At 40.8% G+C, this 24,298-nt stretch overlaps 1 protein-coding gene across 1 annotated transcript in view; it reads right to left on the minus strand.

The window, feature by feature from the left end:
• Window positions 1-24,298, minus strand: part of mdn1 (midasin AAA ATPase 1) — a 186,184-nt gene that overhangs the window by 109,555 nt on the left and 52,331 nt on the right. Inside the window, exons 26-38 of the mRNA XM_060849750.1 lie at window positions 22,283-22,429; window positions 21,885-22,026; window positions 21,073-21,211; window positions 18,362-18,487; window positions 16,106-16,244; window positions 14,709-14,839; window positions 14,451-14,589; window positions 10,550-10,679; window positions 9,291-9,530; window positions 6,932-7,129; window positions 5,063-5,274; window positions 2,205-2,327; window positions 994-1,191 (exon numbers count right to left, since the gene is read on the minus strand). Coding sequence (XP_060705733.1) covers window positions 994-1,191; window positions 2,205-2,327; window positions 5,063-5,274; window positions 6,932-7,129; window positions 9,291-9,530; window positions 10,550-10,679; window positions 14,451-14,589; window positions 14,709-14,839; window positions 16,106-16,244; window positions 18,362-18,487; window positions 21,073-21,211; window positions 21,885-22,026; window positions 22,283-22,429 — 2,064 coding nt within the window. The remainder of the gene's footprint in view (window positions 1-993; window positions 1,192-2,204; window positions 2,328-5,062; window positions 5,275-6,931; window positions 7,130-9,290; window positions 9,531-10,549; window positions 10,680-14,450; window positions 14,590-14,708; window positions 14,840-16,105; window positions 16,245-18,361; window positions 18,488-21,072; window positions 21,212-21,884; window positions 22,027-22,282; window positions 22,430-24,298) is intronic.

The following is a 24,298-nucleotide window of genomic DNA, read 5'->3' on the forward strand; positions in this document are numbered from 1 at the left end:
ATTCCATACATGTACCACCCTGTGTGAAAACATTGCCCCTTAGGTCTCTTATATCTTTCCCCTCTCACCCCAAACCTGTGCCCTCTAGTTCTGAACTCCCCCACCCCGGAAAAAGACTTCGCCTATTTACCCTATCCATGCCTCTCATGATTTTGTAAACCTCTATAAGGTCACCCCTCAGCCTCTGATACTCCAGGCAAAACAGCCCCAGCCTGTTCAACCTCTCCCAGATCCTCCAACCCTGGCAACATGTGCGAGATAATATTTTTTTTTAAAATAAGAGTATTAGGCACCTGGAATGCATTGCCAGAGAATACGGTACAAGCAGATAGCGAAGTTTAAGAGGTATTTAGACGCACACTTGAACTGGCAGGGAACAGAGAGATATGGTATATGGGCAGGCAGATGGGAATATAGGGTGGCTTTGTGTCAGCGTGGACACGCTGGACTGTAGGGCCTGTTCCTGCGCTGTACTGGTCTATGTGGAAAGGATAAAAATCACTGTGGAATTTGCTTCAAGGTTTTCAAAGGGGAAATATCAAAATCACCTCACCCGACTTGCCTCACAGTGCCAGAGACCCGGATTCAATTCCGGCCTCGGGCAACTGTCTGTATGGAGTTTATACATTCTCCCCGTGTCTGCTTGGGTTTCCTCCGGGTGCTCCGGTTTCCTCCCACAATCCAAAGATGTGTAGGTTAGGTGAATTGGCCATGCTAAATTGCCCGTAGTGTTAGGTGAATGGGTAAATGTAGGGTTGCTCTTTGGAGGGTTGGTGTGGACTTGTTGGGCCGAAGGGCCTGTTTCCACACTGCAAGTAATCTAATCAACATAACCTTTTCAATCAAAATAAAAGCTCAGCCCCAGCTGAGAATCTGCACATCTTTTATTCATCGGTACTAATGACGCCAAATACCTTATTGCAAATCTGTAAAACGGGTAATTTTTGGGCTTCAGTGGAAGACCTCATGAATTACACTTGTTTCATGCCTTACCTGTGTGAATCGATTGAGGAAAGACTTGGGGAGGCCCTTCCTTCCACCTCCTTGGTGATATGGATTCTGACAACCAAAAATCTTGGTCCTGTTATGTTCCACAACGAAGCGATGGCCCAACTCGGGAATAAGAATGTCAGCACGATGGTCAAAGCAGGAGTTCAGCCCCTCTAGCACAGACTGGGAAGCTAGGTTTAACTGAAAGAATAAGGTTGACAATTGTTGCTGACTTTATTAATGTCACTCAGAGTTTGTTTTTAGATTACTGTTGTTGGCAATAGTGAAACAGCACTGTGGGGTTCAAAATTTGGGTATTCGTCCGGATGGGACACACATTTTAAGAGCACTGAATATAGAGCTGTGTGAAATCATCAGATATTTTGTGGTACTTAAAAAATTCACAGAACATTTTGCACAACAAGAACAGAATATGAGCAGCTAAACTCACGTTATATTTCAAAAGACTAGACATACAGTTACTAACAAAACATTAAGAACTGAAAACCTAATGCCCAATACAACCTTATAATTCATGATGCTATATTCTATGGATTCTAAAAAAATCACATGTCCCTTAGTCTATGGAATGTGAAAATAGGTGGGAAGGAAGGAAATTTTCTCCGTCTTACAGAATATTGAGCAGCTTGCCTTGTAATCCTCAGATTGACTGTGCAGGAGAACAGCAAGATGCAGATTTGGATCGAAAGTTCTTCATTCCATGAATTCCTGATCAGAGTCAGCCCCCATTAGTAGGGGATCTTCCATATTTATAACCAGGTGGGGTAAAAAAAAAAAGTGATAAAACCAAATTGACCTATTTTGCAGTCAGGCTATATGTGACAGGCTAACACTGGATCTGTGAACACATTGTCCTTTCACTAAATGGTTAGACCAAAGAGATGGAGATGAAGGGAACAGAAGAGTGCAAAAACCCAACATTTCAAAGACGCAAGTAAGCCATCATATCTAGTAACTGCAAATTAACTTTGGCCGTTACTCAGCAGTACATAGCAAAACCAAAGCCCTCAACGCATTATGGATATCACTGTTACTAGTTCCTGTTCCAAAGTGTTAAAAAAAACCCAAAACTCACATCCACAGGAGAAACCATCTATGATGATCACACATCTGTGCTGACTTTAAAGTCTTGTAGTTAGTCTAGTTACACCACATGGTGACTAGTTTAATCAACTTGTTTCAACAACACTCACCTCATCTAAGACAATCCAATGTCCAGCCTTGAGGGCTGCAAGCAGAGGGCCATCACGCCAGGCAAATTCACCTCCTTTACCTCCTTCAACTGGCAGGTCGGTCCCAAATAAGTCAGTGACATCCTGCAGGAACAGAAGACAGTCAATAATCAACACAGATCGTAGGTACACCAAAATGAAGAATTACAACAAAACGCAATCTGTGTCACTGACTTTAATTTTATTTGGTGAAGAAATCTCTGACTGCAGACAGGAGAAAATAGTTAGAGCCATAGAGATGTACAGCATGGAAACAGACCCTTCGGTCCAACCAGTCCATGCTGACCAGATGTCCCAACCCAATCTAGTCCCACCTGCCAGCACCCGGCCCATATCCCTCCAAACCCTTCCTATTCATATACCCATTCAAATGCCTCTTAAATATTGCAATTGTACCAGTCTCCACACATCCACTGGCAGCTCATTCCATACACTTACCACCCTCTGAGAAAAAGTTGCCCCTCAGGTCTCTTTTATATCTTTCCCCTCTCACCCTAAACCTATGCCTTCTAGTTCTGGACTCCCCGACCCCAGGAAAAAGACTTTGTCATTTTATCCTATCCATGCCCCTTATAATTTTGTAAACCTCTCTAAGGTCATCCTTCAGCCTCTGACGCTCCAGGGAAAACAGCTCCAGCCTGTTCAGCTTCTCCCTATAGCTCAGATCCTCCAACCCTGGCAACATCCTTGTAAATCTTTTCTGAACCTTATCAAGTTTCACAACATCTTTCTGATAGGAAGGAGACCAGAATTGCACACAATATTCCAACCGCGGCCTAATCAATGTCCTGTACAGCCGCAACATGACCTCCCAACTCCTGTACTCAATACTCTGAACAATAAAGGGAAGCAGACCAAACGCCTTCTTCACCATCCTATCTACCTGCAACTGAGGAGAAACTTCCTCACCCAGAGAGTGGTGGCTGTGTGGAATGCTCTGCCCCAGAGGGCAGTGGAGGCCCAGTCTCTGGATTCATTTAAGAAAGAGTTAGATAGAGCTCTCAAGGAGAGTGGAATCAAGGGTTATGGAGATAAGGCAGGAACAGGATACTGATTAAGGATGATCAGCCATGATCATATTGAATGGTGGTGCAGGCTCGAAGGGCAGAATGGCCTACTCCTGCACCTATTGTCTATTGTCTAACTCATAGCTTTCAAGGAGCTATGAACGTGCACTCCAAGGTCTCTTTGTTCAGCAACACTCCCTAGGACCTTTCCATTAAGTGTATAAGTCCTGCTATGATTTGCTTCCCCAAAATGCAGCACCTCGCTTTTATCTGAATTAAACTCCATCTGCCACCTCTCACCCCATCGGCCCATCTGGTCCAGATCCTGTTGTAATCGGAGGTAACCCTCTTCGCTGCCGACTGTGCAGCATTGAACAGTCACAATTTTGTGAGTTATTTTTTCCCTCTACCTGCCCAGGGATATTATACCACACCGCTGACACAAGTTGACCTCAAACCCAGACTTGCTAGCTCAGAGATAGGGGCACTACTACTGTGTCACAAGAATGCTTAAGTCACAACTTTATATAACTTCCTAAGCCAACAATGCTAAATATTGATTTATTGCAATTAAGTGTTCTATGGGGAAACACATAATGCCATTGAGCCATGAATAAAAACAAAATCTGCGCAGTCAATCATTTCCAACCTAATTAAATTCAATTCACTACAAGAGATCTATTCTTTTACCTCTTATCTAAAACTAATTGCTGTTTTTCCAATATTTCAATATTGGCTATATTTAGAAGTCAGTTCATGAGATGATGAAACATTTTAGGATGTCCACATATTCTGCAGATAATTTCAAATCAGCCTGTTCAGTTTTGATATCACATAAAAAGGTTGTGTAAAGCTCAATACAGGTACTGATTCTGAAACAATTCAAGTTGTTTAAAACAAAAGGTCGAGAATATTGCTTAAATGGAGCGGGCTTGTGGAGCACAAGTCTCCAAGAAGATGTCAGTGTCCTTATCCATGAGTTACAAATCTATCATGAAGGTACAGCAAGCAGTTAGGATGACAACTGGCATGTGGGCATTCATTGCAAAGGCATTGGAGTGCAGGAGTAAATGATGCCTTGCTGCAACAGTTTAAAACCTTGGTGGGACCACACCTGGCATTTTGTATATCCTTATCGACAGTTTTGGTCTCCTTATATTTGCAATAAAGGATGAGCAACGGATATTCACGAAATCAATCCCTGGGATGACTGAATTGTTCTATTTGAAGACACTGGAGAGAATAGAGACCTCATTTCCCAAGAGTTTTGAAGAAAGGCAAATGATCTCCTCAAAGCCTAACATTCTTAGTGTGACAGGATGGATATAGATAGGATGTTCCCTCTGATGGGTGACTCTCGAACCAGGGGACATAGTCTCAGAATAAAAGGCAGACCATTTCAGAATGAGATGAGGAAGAATTTCTTCATTCAGAGCATTGTGGCCTTTGGGACTCTACCTCAGAGGGCTGTACAAGTGAATTTTCAATCAGGCTCAAGACAAAAATTGATAGGCTTCTGGAGGCTAATGACTTGGGATAGTGTGGGAAAATGACATGATGAAATTCTTCATCATAACCTAGAATGGCAAAGCAGGCTTGATGGGCTCTGGACTACACCTGTTGACTGATTTATAATTCACTGTAATTTTGGTACATCGAAGTCCTGCTGCTGCTTTGTGAAAAGCCCGAATACTACTCTTCATATCGTTTCCTCAGAATGCAGACCATTTAAAAAATAGATTTCAAATAGATTTGAGGTGGGGGGGGAGGGGTAGGGAAGAAAGAATTCAAGATGTTATCATACAAACTTACTGTTTGCTCTGAAAGATTGATTCGGACTAGCTGGTTTCCAGAGGCCTTTGCTAGAGCTGCGACCAAGCTTGTCTTGCCAACTCCTGGTGATCCCTCTAATAGAATCGGCTTCTTTAACTTCATTGCTCGCAACAGCCTTTGGGCATTCATTGCTGTTGTGCCAGCATTCAGTGCATAGTCTGTGACTGCCGTTTTCTCTCCAACAGCCCCTACTGAAAACATCAATATGTGTACAGATTTACACATTTGCTCACTTTAAAATAGCACTCTGTTCCACACCACACACTCAAACCCCAGAATCGATCAAATGAGGCTCTGATCAACTCTGCCCAAATATGAAAATCAAGTCTTGCTACGGGTAGACTGTAACAATACAAATAAGTTTAATATAGATAAACAAGATAGCTAGGAATTAGTGTACAGGACAAAAGACAATTATTTAGATGAAACACAAGTATCTCTTTATTCTAGGTTACTCTAAAAATCTGAATATTCAATTGAATAAAACTCGTTATGTAAGATACAATGTTTCGGATAAAGTCAACTCAAGAAATCATCTCAATACAGATGTCAACCTTGAAGGGATTAGAGGTCACTGCTTTTTATATTAAAATTGCCTTTTCATGAAAGGGTCTTTAGAAAATGTAAACAAAATCTGGCAACATTTACAATTGTAATAGTTCTACAAGAGGTTTTGTAGTGTCGTGGTAGTGTCTCTACCTCAAGTTTAACGTGCTCAACCCCTAATCCAAAGCCACCAGTCTCTCTGAAGAATAACACACCTACCATAATTAAAAATCACACAACGCCAGGTTATAGTCCAACAGATTTATTTGAAAGCATTAGCTTTAGGAGTGCTGCTCCTTCACAGCTACCTGATGAAGGAGCAGCGCTCTGAAAGTTAGTGATTCCAAATATACTTGATGGACTATAACCTGGCGTTTTGTGATTTTTAAACTTTGTCCACTCCAGTCTAACACCGGCTCCTTCACATCATAGAAATCTACCATTGCTCATGTCTTGAATGAACTGACAGAGCATTTGGCAAGGAATTTGGACAAGTCAAGAGTATGCAAAAGGCTAGATTCTTATGTATCGGTTAATATAAGTGAGTTCTTACTACAATCAGTAAGCTATTTAAAGAAAAATATAGAAGAATCTGAATGCATGCCTACTGCTACTTGCACATGGCCTTTACCTTGTCTGGGGAAGTGATGACCCCAATTCTTTCCAAAGCAATTTCAATTAAAAACTGCAAAAGTTTTAATGAGCTATCTAGAGTTTTTCACCTTCTTGACAAGAGCTAATGGAATAACTCTAACTTGCATTGAGAACACTGACTTACATCGAGATAGCATGGTAGGAAGATCATATGAGGAAAGGCTGAGGGACTTGGGGCTGTTCTCATTGGAGAAAAGAAGGTTATGGGGAGATTTAATAGAGGTGTACAAGATGATTAGGGGTTTAGATAGGGTTGACATTGAGAACCTTTTTCCGCTAATGGAGTCAGCTGTTACTAGGGGACACAGCTTTAAATTAAGGGGTGGCAGGTATAGGAAAGATGTTAGGGGTAGATTCTTTACTCAGCGGGTTATGATTCATGGAATGCCCTGCCAGTAGCAGTGGTGGACTCGCCCTCTTTATGGTCATTTAAGCGGGCATTGGATAAGCATATGGAGGTTATTGGGCTAGTGTAGGTTAGGTAGGCTTCGGTCGGCGCAACATCGAGGGCTGAAGGGCCTGTACTGCGCTGTATTTTTCTATGTTCTATGTTCTAACTCCGAACAGCTTAAAAAGTATTTGGTGTTGTCACAGGATGACAGAGAGGATAGTGAGACTTGTGATTTTTCTCTGACCACTCATGCTTACCTATGGGAATGTAGAATGGATGAATTCCAAAATAGTTTGCAGTCCATACAACTTTCCTCTTTCTTTTCTGATCATAACTGTTTGACATATTCCACATTCGTTTGTTCAACTTTGTGATCTTGGACAGTTTCTTTAAAAGGAAGGTCAGGCACGCTTTGCGAGCAGCCAAAGTAGTCTCTGGAGAAGAAAACGCAGACCCTAGCACAGAATGAAAGCAAAAAGGATTAGACCTCTAACACATGTACTGTACACTTAGAGTCACAGATGTACTGCATAGAAACAGACCCCACGGTCCAACTTGTCCATTCTGACCAGGTATCCTATATAAATTTAATTCCATTTGCCAGCATTTGGCCAATATCCCTCTAAACACCTCCTATTCATATAACCATCCAGGTGCCTTTTAAAAAAAAAGGGCTGTAATTGTCCAAGCCTCCACCATTTCCTCTGACAGTTCATTCAATACACGCACCATCCTCTGCTTAGACCAAACTCCACTGTCCAGAGATGCTTGAAACTACACAGTATAGGCAGTCAGCTGGGCAGGTCCACTGCCCGGTCAGTCAGCTGGGCAGGTCCACTGCCCGGTCAGTCAGCTGGGCAGGTCCACTGCCCGGTCAGTCAGCTGGGCAGGTCCACTGCCCGGTCAGTCAGCTGGGCAGGTCCACTGCCCGGTCAGTCAGCTGGGCAGGTCCACAGCCCGGTCAGTCAGCTGGGCAGGTCCACTGCCCGGTCAGTCAGCTGGGCAGGTCCACTGCCCGGTCAGTCAGCTGGGCAGGTCCACTGCCCGGTCAGTCAGCTGGGCAGGTCCACTGCCCGGTCAGTCAGCTGGGCAGGTCCACTGCTCCTTTCTTTGCACCTCCTAAACAGTACCTGCTCTCCCTCTTTAAAGTACTGTTGTTTTGATTATTTTTCTCACCCCACAGTTCCTCAACAATGCAACAGTTTATAAAACATTAATTACTGCTCCAAAAAGAAAATCAAGTAAATCAGCTCAAACACTGGAAAAAGGAGCTGCTGCTACAGCGACAATTTTTTCCTGTCCCCCATCTTGGATTACCCAGCCTCAAGGTGAACAGTTTGTCAATATTAATGTGTTCAATGCAATGACCACGATGGGAGGAGTGCACAGTCTTTCTCTATTTCCATTAATCCATGGCAATAACATGAATTTTATCTGATTAGATTAAATTAGATTACTTACAGTGTGGAAACAGGCCCTTCGGCCTAACAAGTCCACACCAACCCGCTGAAGCACAACCCACCCATACCCCTACATTTACCCATTACCTAACACTACGGGAAATTTAGCATGGCCAATTCACCTACCTGCACACCTTTGGACTGTGGGAGGAAACCGGAGCACCCGGAGGAAACCCACGCAGACACAGGGAGAACGTGCAAACTCCACACAGTCAGTCGCCTGAGTCGGGAATTGAACCCAGGTCTCAGGCGCTGTGAGGCAGCAGTGCTAACCACTGTGCCACCGTGCCACCCACTGATGTGTCTGATCATATCTTTCCTCTATAGTGAAAAAAAAATGCTGGACAAAGTCAGGAAGTCTGGCAGAATCCGTAGAGACAGAAACAGCGTTAACAATTTGAGTTCAATATGATGTTTTGAGTGGAACATTCTGAGGAAGAATCACAGTGAACTCTAAATGTTAACTTTGGTTTTCTCTCCACAGATACAGCCAGATCTTCAGTCTCTCCAGCATTTTCTGTTTCTGTTAATTTCAGATCTCCAGCTTCCTTGAAGTATTGTACTTTTTGATGATGTCTATTAGACTTAAAATAGACAAAAAAAATCAACACAATGTATTTCATAAACAAACGGATTGCAATTTGAAAATGTAAATCTTTACTCCTCGAAACTCTCTCACACACACACACGCAAAGATTCATATTTTAAAAAAAAGTTTGACCATAGCAAGATCTTAGCTCAAGGGCAAAACAAAAGATAAAGTGTGGAATGTTCACAGCTCACGAAAACAGAGATCACCAAACATAAGCAAATGTCCCTGGCATCTTTATCAAGGCAGCTTGTTCAGGAAACAGTAGCTATGTTATAAATTTCATCAGACAACTACATTTCAGAAAAACACAATTTCAGATTATGGCAACTTGAATCCGAAATGCAAAACATGCCAAGCCAACTTACTTGCAAGATGAGAAACTTTCAAAAGCTCTTTCAGTAGGAACTAACTTCATTAAAACATACTGCACTCATTCACCATAAACAGTCCAACATCTGTTATTTGAATTTTACACTCAATTTTTAAACTTGTTAAAAATTCTAGCTTTAAGGGAAAAATATTCCAGCCTTTCCTCTCAGTGGAAGTTTCACCAGTCAAAAATACCTGCTCCAATTCCATCAATACAGGTGAGACACGCAGCATGTATGAATCCAGTCACAGGATCAAGCCGAAAATTGCCAATTTCATCCAAGTCCATGACATTTGCAGTCACATCCCTTGTTGTAACATTCATGAATTCCACCCAGGACAGGAGATCTCGGATACTTAACACACACCGACGTCCAAACTCTTGATTCTTTAACCAGTCAATGAAATCCAAAATAAGTTCAGCTATATCTTTGCCTGCAATAAACAGGGAGGGGGGAAAAAAAAATTGACAGGAAAAAAAATTACCATCTACTTGAATTACACATTTTAAAAATGTTGTTTCTCATTTTGCTCACTGTTTCTTACATTTCCCCATACACTCAACAGTCTTGGAACAAGATGACTACAGTAAACCCATTCACAGTTCTCGGACGTTGTTGGCCTTGTAGGAAGACACAGTGGAGCATAAATTAACTCAATTTTCCATCCTCTATCGTCCAACCCACCAAAGATTTCCAACCCGATGTCACAATTAGAGTGATGGTTAAGGTCTTATTCTCTATGTATGATGTACAATGAACACCAGTCTTCTGAACTTCTAGAGTAGCTGACATCACAAAAGTGTTCCTGTGACAAACCTAACATAAAATAAATACTCTATGTTTACTTTGAATTAAATCAGCCATAGGCATAAGAGTACAGGAGTAATTGCTGCCTCACAACTATCAAAACCCAAATACCAAAGCCTACAGAACATCTCTTTGAAAGACGAGGAAAGTCTACTTTTAAAATCTATTCCAGTACAATACACACACAGTAAGTTGCAATAACTGACAAGACTTCACAAAGAACAGGATTCATTCATATAACCAATAAACTGATGAGCTGATGGAATTTCACCAGGACACGTATGGGCGGCTGTGTGGGTGGAATTTGGAACTGCTCTCAGTGTCTGTGTGGGTTTCCTCTAGGTGCTCCAGTTTCTTCTACAGCCCAAAGACCTGCAGATGTAGGCAGGTTGGCAATGCTAAATTAGCATGTAGTGTGCAGAAATATGCAGGCTAGTTGGATTAGCTATGGTAAACACAGGGGTGGAGACTGGGTCAGAGTGGGATGCTTTTCGGAGGGTCAGTGCAGGCTCAGTGGGCTGAATGGCCTCTGTCAGCATGCAGGGATTCTATAATTCTAAGTATTACATTTTTCATCCCATGTCATTCCTCAAAATGCACAAAACACCCAACAAAATAAAAAGAAAAGTCAGCAGCATATCGCACCTTCATGATCTTGCTCATCGAAAGACAGTCCAGAGCTTAGGTTATGTTGAATTATCGCCATCATATCCTCACGGCTATTGATAGGTGGACACCAGATCTCAGTAAATCTGTTCCTCAGGGCTGGTGAAAGCTGAAAGGTAAGCAATGGATTAATTCACTTTACAAGCATTCATGGCTTTAGATTTTAAAATTATCTTTTAATATTACATTGAGACAATAGGAAACAATTTTTTGTTTTTTCACGGGGTGCGTGTCCCTGGTTAGGCCTGCATTAATTGCCCATCCTGAACAGACTCAGATCAGGTGGTGAGCTGCTTCCTTGAATCACTATGGCTCTTGGAGTGGAGGCACACTTGCAATACTGTTACAAAGGGAGTTCCAAGGTTTTGATCGAGTGGAAGTGAAGGAATGGCGACATAATTGCAAGTCAGGGTCGTATGACTGACTTGGCTCAGGAACTTTTAAGTGAAGGTGTTCCCATGCACCTGCTGCCTTTGTCCTTCTGGATAGTAAAACCCTTGGGATTATAAGGTGCTATCAGTGGAGTTCTGGTGAGTTATTGCAGTGCATCGTCTAGATGGTACATACAGCTGCCATGTGCATTGCTGGTGAAGGGAGTGAAGGTTTAAGGTTATAAACAGGACGTTCAAGTGGTTTGTTTTTCTAAATGGTGTCAAACTTCTTAAGTGTTGCACTTTTCCAGGCAAGAAGAGAATATTCCATTACATTTCTGGCTTGTGCCTTGTTGATAGATTACTGGGGAGATCAGAAGAAACCTACTTGTCAAATTCCTAGCAGTGGGTGTGCTCTTGTTGCCTTAGTAGAACATAGATGGAGCTTCTAGTGAAAGGTGACCCCTCTGGATGTTCAACTGGGTATTCAGGGATGGCAATGCCAGATAATGTCAAAGGCTGCCAGTTAGATTTTCTCATCTTGGAAACAGTCATTGCTTAGCACTTAGGCATCTGATCAGCCTAATGATGGGTGCAGTCCAGGTCTTGCTGCATTTGGACACCCAAGTAATGGGGGAAGAAGGCATCTCTGGGAATGCGACAAGTGCCAAGTTCATGGCATCCGAAGCAGCTCAGCTGCACATTGTGGTGGGATGGGGTTAGATAGAAGAGCATTAGTGACATGGAATTATATTGTCAGAGCAACAAATAGACATTTCTGCAGCCACAGACATGACACCAGCACCTGCTCCCTCTCTCAGTCATAAAACCACAAGATACAGGTGCAGAATTAGGCCATTCGGCCCATCCAGTCTGCTCCACCATTCATCATGACTGATATGCTTCCAACCCCATTCTCTTGCCTTCTCCCCATAACCCTTGATACCCTTACAATGAAGGTCAAAGATTTCACCGAGCAGCAACTGGATGCTCTGAAGGGGGAAAAGCAAACTATCAAAGGTGATAGTCCATGGTGGTTCCAACTCTCAAATAAAAAGAGGGATGAGGACCTGCAAGCAGAATATCAGGAGCTAGGAAATTAATCAAAAATGATCTCAGGATCACTCCCAGTGCCACAAGCTGTTGATATCAGGAACTGTAGAGTAGAACTGTTCATTGCTTAACTGGAGGGCTGGTGTAGAAGGAATAGGGGGATTAATTCTAGGGAAAATAGAATTTGTAGGAATTGTTCAGGTTGTACCCAGCAGGGCAGGAACTAATATCCTCAGGTGTTCACTAATCCTGCAGAGGAAGGGAAATAGGAACCAGAGTGGGAAAACAAGAGTGCAACATAGAAAATAAGAGCAGGAACAGCCCTTCAAGCCTGCCCCGCCATTCAATACAGCATCATGGTTAATCTTCCAATTCAGTACCTGCTCCTGCTTTCTCCCCGTACCCTTTGTCAAAGAGTTGAGGTGAAAACATTGAATATTTGCCAAGGAGGAGTTCGATATAGTCCTTATGTCTAAAGTAAATCAAAGATTTACAACTGAGCTGAAAATGTGTTGCTGGTTAAAGCACAGCAGATCAGGCAGCATCCAAGGAACAGGAAATTCGAGTTTGCCCGAAAAGTCGAATTTCCTGTTCCTTGGATGCTGCCTGACCTGCTGTGCTTTAACCAGCAACACATTTTCAGCTCTGATCTCCAGCATCTGCAGACCTCACTTTTTACTCAAAGATTCACAACTCTCTGGATGAAGAAACTTCTCCTCATCTCTGTTCTAAATGGCCTACCTTGTATTCTCAGATGGTGACTCTGGTTTTGAGCTCGCAAATCACAAACATGCTTCCTACATTTACGCTGCCTCGTACTATTAGAGTGTTACAGATTTCTAGATGTTATAGGAGATTTCCCCTCATTCTACTAGACTCCAGTAAATATGGTCCTAACTAACCTAGATCTCTTCATGGTCCTACCACCCCAGATTCAGTGTGGTGAATGCTTATTGTACTCCCTCCGTAACGAAAATACTCATCCTCAGATAAAGGAGACCAAAACTTCACATTACTCTTGGGCTCACCAAGGTCCTGGAAAATTGCAACAAGTCAGCCCTGTTCTTGTACTTGAGTCCCCTCACTATGAAGTCCAACATATTATTCGAATAATGGGTCAAAAATTCAAGGTAGTTGCAAATAAACCAAGCAGCCAGACTGTACACCAACAGTGAGACTATTGTTGATTTTGTGGCTTAAGTCTCCAAATAATGAAAGATATCTACAGTAGCAGTTCAATAAGGCAGCTCATGAACACCTTCTCCACAGCAATAAACACAGACAATAAGTGTGACCGGGCCTACGCCCGCATTCCATAAACAAAAATAGTAAAACTTACTACTTGTGGGAATAGTTCAGACAAGTACACACAATGCTTTCACAAAGGAATAGATACGAACACAAGCATATGTGAACATGTAAATTAGGCTACCATTCAGCAGGAAATGAGGGAACACTGCATGAATGGAAATGTCATATGGCATTAAATCAGTTAAGAGTTAACAATGTGTGGCTCTCAGTGTCCTGGTTAATGATTATCCCTCAAACCAATATATAATTTTTAAAAATTCACCTGGTCACTATTACAGTGCTATTTAGTGGCAGCTTGCTTTGTAAAAATTGGCACCCAGATTTTTTCTATTCATGTTGCAACTTATAACTACTTCAAAACAAAACTACATTGGCTACAAGTGCTGTGGTTTAGGAGAGTGTGTGAAACACTGGTTATAAAAGCAGTGCTTTTCTTCCAGCCCAGATCATGAGCCATCTACACATTTTGTTGATCATGCTACATAGGAACCTCAATTATCCGAATATCGGATTATCCAAAGGGGATCTCAAGGTCCCATTTGACATAATGTTTTTAAGAGGTGTTTCAACCCTGATCGCGTCTTTTGCTTACAGGTACAATGATTAAAAACGAACTTGGCTCACTGAAATGCTGCAGAGGACAGTCCAGGCATCATCTCTAAATGACTGTCCTCCCACCCTCTCTTCTCCCCCCACCCCATGCTTTCCCTGGAGTTCTACTTAGGGGTGAACCCAAAATCCAAAACCCCCCTTCCCCAGATAATCTCTCCAACAAGGAACATGTCAAAACATTGTATGTGTGCACGCTATTTCAATATTTGGAGACTTAAGCCACAAAATCAACAATAGTCTCACTGTTGGTGTACAGTCTGGCTGCTTGGAGATGGGATTGGAGGGGGGTGGTGGGTGGGAATGCGTGGAGTGCAGGGTTGGGGCAGTTGTAGGGGGCAAGGTCTCATGCGCAGTGTGCTTTTGTCTAGCCTTCTGAATGGAGAGCAGACTTCACAGAAAACTGAGCCTCAGAGGAAATCAATTAACTGAATAATCAATTATCCAAACGAAATAGTGCCTGCCTACTTCGTTCGGATAATAGAGGTTTCTCTGTACATCAATTCAAATCATAGTATTCGTAAACACGCACTTACCTCTTTCTTCCCAAAATCACCTCCAGGGTTCATGGTTGCAAGTATCCTAAATCTGTTTCCAGCTGTAATGAGCTCCACAGTATCATCTTCCCCAGTCCCCTTTTCTGCAAGCAAGAGTGACTGTTCATCTTCCAGGACACTATTGTGCATTGAAACACAAATACAAGTTTTTAGAAAACAGATGAAAAACATTTAGAAACAAGTCAATTCCTGCTCTAAACACTGAAAATGAGCTGGTGAATTGGATTTTAACAACACCTGTTGAGTCTTTCCAAAACAGAATCATCCGCCAGCGAGATTTCATCCATCAGAAACATGTTATCTTCCTTCATTGCAAGCACGAGCGGTCCATCGTGCCACTCAAACAGTCTGTTGGGGTTGGCATCATCCTATCGGTCAAGAAACAAATCTAAAAAGGTGCAGACTTAACCTCCAAAACAAAAACAGCCTGGAGAACAGGACTGCTTGCCAATTTGTGTCACATGTATAGGACGTTTATTAACAAAGATAAATCTGGTACATCCCACTAGATTACAAAGCAACAACTTCCATGCTGTACCTGTACAAAGTTGTCTCAATTCCTGACCAATTCATATTTCTAGCTGGTTCAGCCACTACCTCACTACTCTATGCACACAGTCTAGTCAGTGAGTCTTTAATAGTCTTTGGAAACAAAACAAGCTCCTCAAAATATCAATGATAATCCCACCAACCAATGAAACAGACATAAAGGGTAGAGTGGCCTACGCGTCCATGATTGTGCCTGAAAAACAGTGCCAACCACCACCATTGAACAGATTTCTTGCTGTTTAGTTCCTTTTTGAAACAGGTTGTTATGAATTGCTCTATTCTCACATGATCTCTAACTGGAGAAAAAGAACGATTGGACAATTGCTTGCAATGTGAATATTAACATGCTCCATCTTATTTATTTTCTGAAACATTCCTTCCTAAATCTATCACTTGGCTGCAAGATTCGGCTTCTCAATCTCTTTACATCAGCGCCCATCTTGTTTCATTACACAGCTATGAAGCCCTCTGACTGAATAGAATGGCAGTGTTAAAGGCAAACTGCTGTGCCTTTTTTTTTCCTCTGGGCTGTACTGAACAGAAATTTGATATCTTTTATTAATCGGGCAGATGCACTATGTCAACATTGCAAACTGGGTAACTAAAGACACACCCATTTCCAAGTGTGATTTATGCATATCTTAATGTATTTCAAGACACTGCCCACAATTATGATGTAGGTTATCAGTAGACCATTACAGAGCATGGGCACACCTCAATCCATAACCAGTCATTCAGACAGAACTGGAGGTATTTTCTCTTCAATTTTACTCCCTGCTCCTCAAAACATGTTTCAGCTTAATACAAGTTCAGGTCCTAACCTGCACTTTCCGTTCCACAGTTAGTACGCAACCTGATTTGTTGTACAAGCATAATTCTTCAGGTTTATTTTCTAGACTTTCTATCCCCACTTTTGAGCCATGGAATAGAGCCAAAGAAAATAACTCAGGTCAGCAACTCCAGCAACTAGTTTGGGAATGTAATGATGTAATCTGGTGGTGATAGGGGCATTTCCAAACTTTCATTAACTACTTGACAAGGTTTGACAAATGGATTACTGGCTTTTAAGAGGATAATCAACTTACTTCTTCGCTGGAACTATGTCTGACAGGCCTCAGACCTCCAAGGAAGTCAGATGTCTCCAAGTGCAAATGACAATTCACTGTGTGCAGCTTCTGATTGAACAAGGAAGCAAACATCTGACACACTGTGGTCTTACCACACCTATGAAAAAAAAGGGAAAAAAAAAATCTCACATTTAGTTATCTGATCATTAGACAGCAAAATAATGGGAAACAGTGGAAAATTGATTGTGCTATTGCCCAATGACCAATACAGATTTGAAGCAACAAATTACATCTTAAATTCTTGAAAGACTTCATTTGGATGCAGGCAAGAAAAAAAGAGCCAAGCCCACTGAAATGCAGATTCTTGCATCAAACGGATAACATGGAAACAGTACACATAAGACTATAAGCTTTAGAAGCAGAGGTAGGCCATTCAGCCCATTCAGTCCAGTCCATCAAAGAGATCATGGCTGATCTGATCATCCTCAACTCCACTTCCCTGGCTTCTCCCCAGAAAAATGCCAAATGGTAGGGGATGGTCAGGGCATTGTTGAGGCCCATACAGAATGCTGGGACAATACCAGGACAGAAATTAAAATGAGAAAACAATGGTCAGATTTCATGAGCAGTACAATAAAAAGCTATCCACATGGTGAGAAAAGTAAGAAAATAGGCAGTACAAATCATAAGACAATATGACAGCTATTAGAGTTCTTCAGAGATAGCCCTGGATTCTTTTTGCACATTCTCAGGAAGTTGGCACTGGTTGGGCCAACATTTATTGGTCACTCTTAAGTGCTGTGGAGAAAGTGACGGTCAGCCACTTTCTCAAACTGTTGCAATCTGTATGCACTGATAGTGCTGTGGATCAGGAGGTTCACTACTTTGACCCAGTGATTGTGAAGGTAAAGCAATATTTTCCAAGTCAGTGAGTATCCAGCTTGCCTTTGGAGGGTGCTATCAGAGATGCCTTGGTAAGTTGCTGCAATGCATCTTTTAAATGGTACACAATGTTGCCACGTTTACAGCAGGGGACCATGTATATAAGATAGTTGTTGGGGTATTAATCAAGTAGGCCGCTGCACTGAGTTTCTTGACTAATGGAGCGAAAATCATCCAAGTGGCAAGTATTCCATCATACTTCTGATTTGCATCAGCTTTAGAGAGTTAGGTGAGTAACTCCTTTTAAAGAAAAGTCATATTTGGGCAACTTTACAGAGTGAAAGCAGATGTCAATGTTGAAGTTCTAATGGAACAAATTATAGGAATGGATAATTCTTCAGCACAAGTCTTCAGCACTGCAGCTGGAATTTTGCCCCAACCTGTAACCTGGGTTATATATAGGGTGCTGAGTTACCTCTTGATGTTCTGTGGGCTGAATCAAACCAGCTAAGTACTGGTTGCTTCATTTATGGGGACCTCAGGAAGAGATTGATCATCCACTCAGCACTTGAGCTGATGTATTAATATTGCAAATGCAATAATATGCCCAAATTTCTCCAATTAGTGCAATTTTGCAACTTTATGCAGTGATGACACTATGGCTTGAAAAGACATCTTTTGTCCTTTTTTTTTGAAAAAAAAGATTTCAGCAATTAAGAGCTGAGCTTCTCTTCCAAGTCAATAATGTAAACATGTTGTGAGGCCTTGGGGTTTTTCTTTTAAAAAGTTGGAACAATTAAAGCAGCATGAATGGGTGGAGTCAGGCTCCTACAGAAGAAGGGTTTTACTTAAGCTTTCACTAATTGTTGGAGTTTTGTGGAAGCTCTCTCTCTACTACCATTAAAATCTTGAATTCTTTCTTTGCTGCCAAAATCACATTTGAGGCAAATCTGTTTTACTGATCTCGCCTTTGTCAAGGGTGTACTTATGGGATGTTATTATACTGGAACAGTTACCATCTAGACATTAAATAATCTATTATCCTGTTAAGTTTTCCAATAGAGTTAACGTTATATCAATTCTCCTTTCTTTTGTTAGTATTTTAATTGTAGGGTAAGAATAAAGTGTGTTTTACTTCAAGCTTTCTAGTGTAACCAAATTACATCTGGAACAAAAGCACCTAAGATTTGCCTTTAAATAACATAAAAGGTAGTGTCCAAGTTATCTCCTTGATATATTTGATGGGAGTTTTATCTGGTCTGTATTGCTTGAAATTCAAAAAGTTGGGTTAAATTCTACTCTGGTTTCATCATTACAACGATAGTTTATAGTCATGCCAGCATATATGTATCAGATGTGAGGATAGATTTAATTAAAATTTTGGATAATTACCCAGTTTCGCCAACAATTAGCACAGCTTCACGAAACTTCAAAGCTTGTCCCACCAGAATTGCCAACTTCCGCATTCCATATGTCCACACAACATGACGAAAGTCATCAGACATGTCTGATGTCAGACTTGGCCACTGATCTGTAGAGTGGGAAACCAAGTGAAACTGGGTCAGAAGAGAATTACTTTGACAAGTCATGGAAAGCCAGTTTAATGAAGCGCTATAAATCAGCATGAATGTGTGCACCTATTCAACTGATATATAACCCATTCAATCTCACAAAAAAGATTTTAAAAAGGCCCAAACTATAAGTGGTAACCCATTTTGAAGTTTTGTGGGCACCACTTAAAAGTGCCCAGCCTAAAAAACTAAATTTCTACATTAACAGTTCAGTGCACACAACTAAGGATAGATAGGATGATATCACAGATAATGCTAGAGCAGAAATATCATATTGCTTCAGTATTTCTAAAAGAAATAGAACAGATGACTGGCATGGAGTGATAAAATCAGCAATGCTAAAAAGTGGATTGAGTAAATTAATCAAACTCATGATGACGCTCCTGGTCAAAGTAAATAAAATTACTTGTATGCAATCCAAATGAAAAAGGGGTTGCAGAGGCAGCTGTTCTCTCATTCAATCATCAGTTCAAAAATCTGACAGAGGACTGGTGGATTTCTAATTCCTAGATTTAAATAAGATGCCTTGAAGGAATCACACACAGGCAGCTTAACATCAGCGGTAGAAACTGAACGGAATTCCTCCAAAAAGTAGGACAACAACTAGGATTAAGAAAAGTAACAACAAGCAGTTAGCATGGATTTCAAAATAGAAATCCTTATTTGACTAACTTTACTGAATCTTGAGAAGGTAACAAAGTAATAGCAACACAAGTGATGTAATTTACCTGAACTTTTCAAAGGCCTTCGTTAAAAGGGCACCATAAGAGACTAGTGAATAAAATCAGAGTCAGAAATATGCAGAGTAGATTGCTTTGTCATGTAAGTCAATGAGTGGAGAGTTATTCAAAATGGTAGAAGGTTCTTTTCATTAATTCATGGGATGTGGCATTGTAGGTTAGGTTGGCATTTATTGGCCAGCCCCAACTGCCCTCTGGAACAGTGGTGGTGAACCTCTTTTCAAGAACTGTTTTAGTTTGCATGATGTAGATACTCCCAAAGGGAGGGAGTTTCAAAAATTTGACATGACAGTGAAATAATGTCAGTACAGTCAGGGTGGTGCGTGGTGCATGGTGCAGATCGGGGGGGGGGGGGGGGGGGGGAGCAATATCTTGCAAATAGTATTGTTCCCATAAATCCGTTGCCCTTGTCCATTTGGGTGGTAGAGATTGTGGGTTTGGAAAGTGCTGGGAGAGTTGTTGAGATAGGTGAAAAGAAGGTGTTCTATAATGATTAGAAATGACACCACTGCAATTAACAGTTTACATGAATAATTTTGACTTTGGAATCAACCCAAATTTCTAAATTTGTGGATTATGCCAAATTTGAGGTGAAAGAGAAGATACAGAAAAATATGGATAAACTTGCAGAATGGTAAAATGAAGTCCAAGACAGATAAATGAGGTAGTATATTCTGCCCTGACAAACAAAGAGACCACTTACTATTTGAACATGCAAGTACAGGCAGTTAGAAGAACAAAAAAGGAATGTAAAAGCATCACATCACTAATGCTGTATCACAGATTAGCAAATCCACACAAAAAAAAAGAGATTTTCCATCTAGACGGATAGAACTGAAAAGTAGGGAAGTTTATACTAAGCTTGCATTGAATTTTGCAAGTAGTTCTGATTACCTTCACCTTAAAAAAAAAGCTATAGAGGTGTACAGAGGGTGCAAAGAAGATTTGCAAGAATCATCCCAGAACTGTGTACATAAGTCAGTCATAAAATCAGGAGAAGAGCAATAACCTGGTTTTCTTTGGTCCAAGAACATTTCCTCTTTCGAGAAAGTGCATAATTAGCGACCGCATATCTAAGATGGTCATCAAGAACCACAATAGGGAATTCAGAAGAAACTTTTTTACGAAAAGGATAAGAATATGGAATTCACTGCTGGAATATGATTCCAGATCCACCTAAGGAGAAACTAAATGAACATATGCAGAAGGCACAGATGCTTACATGAGCAAAGACAGAGACAGCCCAAGTGGAGCATCAAGACCGGCATGGACTGATTGGGTCAAATGGGTGTATGGCACAGGAACTAGTTAATGCAATAATTTGTATGGTAGAAAAAAGGAGTAATTGTGCCTTTTATGATCACAGACATTGCAAAACACACCAAGAAAGCAACTGAAACGTATGGGCAACCAATTTGCACATGGAAAGCTCCTGTAAACAGCAATGTGATAATTACCAAATAATCTAATATTGATTGAGATATTAAAACCAGTCAGGACACTGGAAATAACTCCTGCACGTTTTTGAATTAGTGCAGTAGGATTTATTACTTCACTGAGGGAGCTGGTGGAGTCTCACTTTAACTTTTGATGTGATAGATAACAACTCGAAGTGCAGCATTCCTTCAGTTCTGCACTCAACTGTCAGTCTCTACTTTTGTGCTTTAAATCATGGAATGGCCCTCGAAACCCACAACATTGTGACTTAGGATAGCATGCCATCAAATAAACCACGGCTGCCACTTGGCAGTCACAAAATCTCAGAAAAAAGCTGTTTAAAACAAATAAAAACTTACCAATTCTTTTTTGAAGACTTTCTTTTGAGAACATAACTTCAGGAACAAGCTTCCTTTTAAATTCTTTTTCAAGGATACGGTGAATAACAGAGACTTCTTCTTCTTTCCTCACACGGCCTGCCAAAAGCATATAAGCTGCAAGAGCAGTTAACTATTAGTTCAGATCAACAAAGTGGAAATCTTTTTAAAAATTCAGTTTGAAACTGCAGACACGGTCTTAAATTCTAGCATCTAGCAAAAACATGGCTTAAAATGCAAAAAAAAATCACTTCATAATAAACATACATTTTTACTTTGGCAATGTCTACGAAAAACAATTTATAGACAATCTACTCAACCACAGATGTGACAGTGCGTTGTGCAAAAGTGAGATTCCCATTTTATACCACCCCAGATGAACAGCGAATATTATTGCTAGCTGATTTCCATGCCTCTGGTAGCTACTCACATACAAGAGGCAGGGTGCGTTCAATAGAAAAGTGGACAGGAGAACTGGAGAAGAATGAAACAAAACAATAAAACAACAAAAATAAACACACTGAGGATGGCAAGACAAGTCAGACTTTTAACAGAGATAGGAAGTACCTACATCAGTCATTTGTCCACACAATATTCATAATCTCCATCACCAGAGCCAAGCAAGACCTTCTCAAAAGGTGATGCAATCAAGGTCAAATTACCCCAAGTCAAATCATTCATTATTCCAGATGAAGTCCTTCAAGCCTTTTTCAAGAATAGGGAAACTACATAGGACTATGTGACTTCAAGAAAAAAAAGTGGCAATCACAAGAATCAATGACAAACTCACCATCAGTGGCTATGTGTCTAATCCAGTCATAACCAGGCATCAATTGTTCAGTCAACCTGTAACGTTCAGCCCACCTAAACAGTTCACGCAGAGTAATGAAGCCATGTTTTCCAGCAAAAACACTTGATCCCCTACGATAGGACTGTTTTAAGAAATAAACATTAGTTAAAATATGATGTGAAGCAAAATAACCTTTTGCTGCCTTCAACCCTTGTTTCTGTATCACTTACATCATGCTTCAATAAGTTGTCAGAAATCCAATGGCTAGTTCAAGATTTACTTCATTAGTTTGGAGAACTTTTCTCCCCCAAATGGCATTTTTAAATATTCAAAATCTCTTATTATGGGAACTCTCAGAAAGCCCTTCCAAAACCTTTAGAACAGTGCTCTGTGAATACCTGCAGCTCCAGCATAACCTTCACGAGTTTGGCACAGTAAGATGGAGGCAAACTGGATCTCTTGTTCAGAATAATTTCCAATTCAGCTTTCGGAAGTTCATCAAAATGTAATTCCACAAAACGGTTCCTGAATGCCCTTGACAACATCTAGAAACAAAATTTTAAAAGTCAGAGTTAAAACAAAATGGTAACAATTATAAAATTTGTCCCAAATTAATCCAGGATTTTCATAGCATTACAGACTCAACTGATATAGAACTGGTGGATAATATTTTGTCGTACCAAATACTTCTCTAATTCATATAATACAATCAACATTTTTGGAGTCTTAAACTAAATGTGTAGACATGCAAAGCAAAAATACTTGGTCAAAATACTAATGGAAACACAAAATGCATGTCAATGGCATCCTGTCTCAACTGCAAAATACAACAGATTTTACACTTAAATCCAATTATAAATCCAAAATCTCATATTGCATCCTATGCAAGTATAACAAAGAGAAAGTATCCTTCCCGATCTGTCTGTAGCCTTCCAAAATGCTGACCACATGACCTGCCTCCAATATCTCACCAGTTGTCCAACCAGGTGAAATTGTACTAAAAACAGAAAATTGCTGGAGAACTCTATAGGTTATGCAGCTTCCATGAAGAGAAAGCAAGCTAATGTTTCGAGTTAGATGGTTCTTCATCAGAGCTGAAATGAAGTGTGTCTCTGATGAAGAGTCATCCAGAGTCAAAACATTAGCTTGCTTTCTCTCCATGGATGCTGCCTAACCCATTGTGATCTGACATTTCTTGCTTTCTGTTCAGATTCCAGCATCTGCAGTAATTTGCTCCTACGGGTGAAACTGTAGTTTCTGGTTCCATTCAATCAATAACTTAAAAGATTGCTCTTTTCGCTCAGACACATTGACATCATAAGTCCCCCAAGAACTTATCCTCATTGCCTCATTCCTCGTGTTTGTGCTGTCCTCTGGCAACATAATACAAAAACAGATATATTCTTAATCGTACCTAACACCTGACATCCATTATTGGTTGAGCAGCGACTTCCTCCAATTTAAATGGTGGTCATGGTGGGGAAAGTGAAGCGAGATGGGAAAGGAGAACCAAAGCCAATGCCTTCAATGCCAACTCCAAACTCCATTCCCAATAACCAACTCAACTCCTCTCTATGGCAAATGAGGCTAACCCACAATCTCTGTCATATTTGAATTATAGATCAGCTTCAAATCCTATATCAAAACAATCACAAAAACCAACACTTTCACATCTCCGTAACATCACCTGACCATCCTGGCTTAGCTCAACTACTGCCCTCATATATACCTTTATCATTGCTAGGCATGACTATTCCTACACATTCCTGGTCACCGTCCCACATTCTACCCTCAATAAACTTCGGAGGCCATACAACAGTCTACTGCCCATCTCTTCACTCAAACTGTTCATCTAATCACGTTTATCCTCAAATGACCAATACCAGCGCCCAGTGAAGCAAAATCTTGATTTTCAAATTCATGGTTTTCAAATTTCTACATGACCTCACTCCTCATCTTTAATCTCTTCCAATCTCACAACCCTCAGAAATCTCCTTTAATTCGGGCATTTGGAGTACCTCAGAATTTAATTACTCTACCATTGGTTGCAATGCTCAGAGGTACCTATGCCTTACAATGTGTGAAACTCACTCCCTAAACCTTTCTTTCAACCCCTCAACCCTCTTTACACCACTACTTCACTGACTCTGCTTCTGGTCATCTGCCCTGATATTTCCTTGCAGCACTGTCTCATCTGCTCTCTTGTTCCCACATAGTACCTGAGAATATTTAGAAGACAAACTGTCCGATTTTTATTAAACGAAAAGTAAGTTCCAAGATTTATATGCTCCTGACAGTTAATTTAAATATCTGTTCCACAATGCTGTCTCTTATTTAAAAGAGTCATGATTTGGAGGTGCCGGTATTGGACTGAGGTGGACAAAGTTAAAAATCTCACAACATCAGGTTACAGT

Source organism: Hemiscyllium ocellatum, chromosome 3 (assembly GCF_020745735.1).
Source record: "Hemiscyllium ocellatum isolate sHemOce1 chromosome 3, sHemOce1.pat.X.cur, whole genome shotgun sequence".
Taxonomy (NCBI): domain Eukaryota; kingdom Metazoa; phylum Chordata; class Chondrichthyes; order Orectolobiformes; family Hemiscylliidae; genus Hemiscyllium; species Hemiscyllium ocellatum.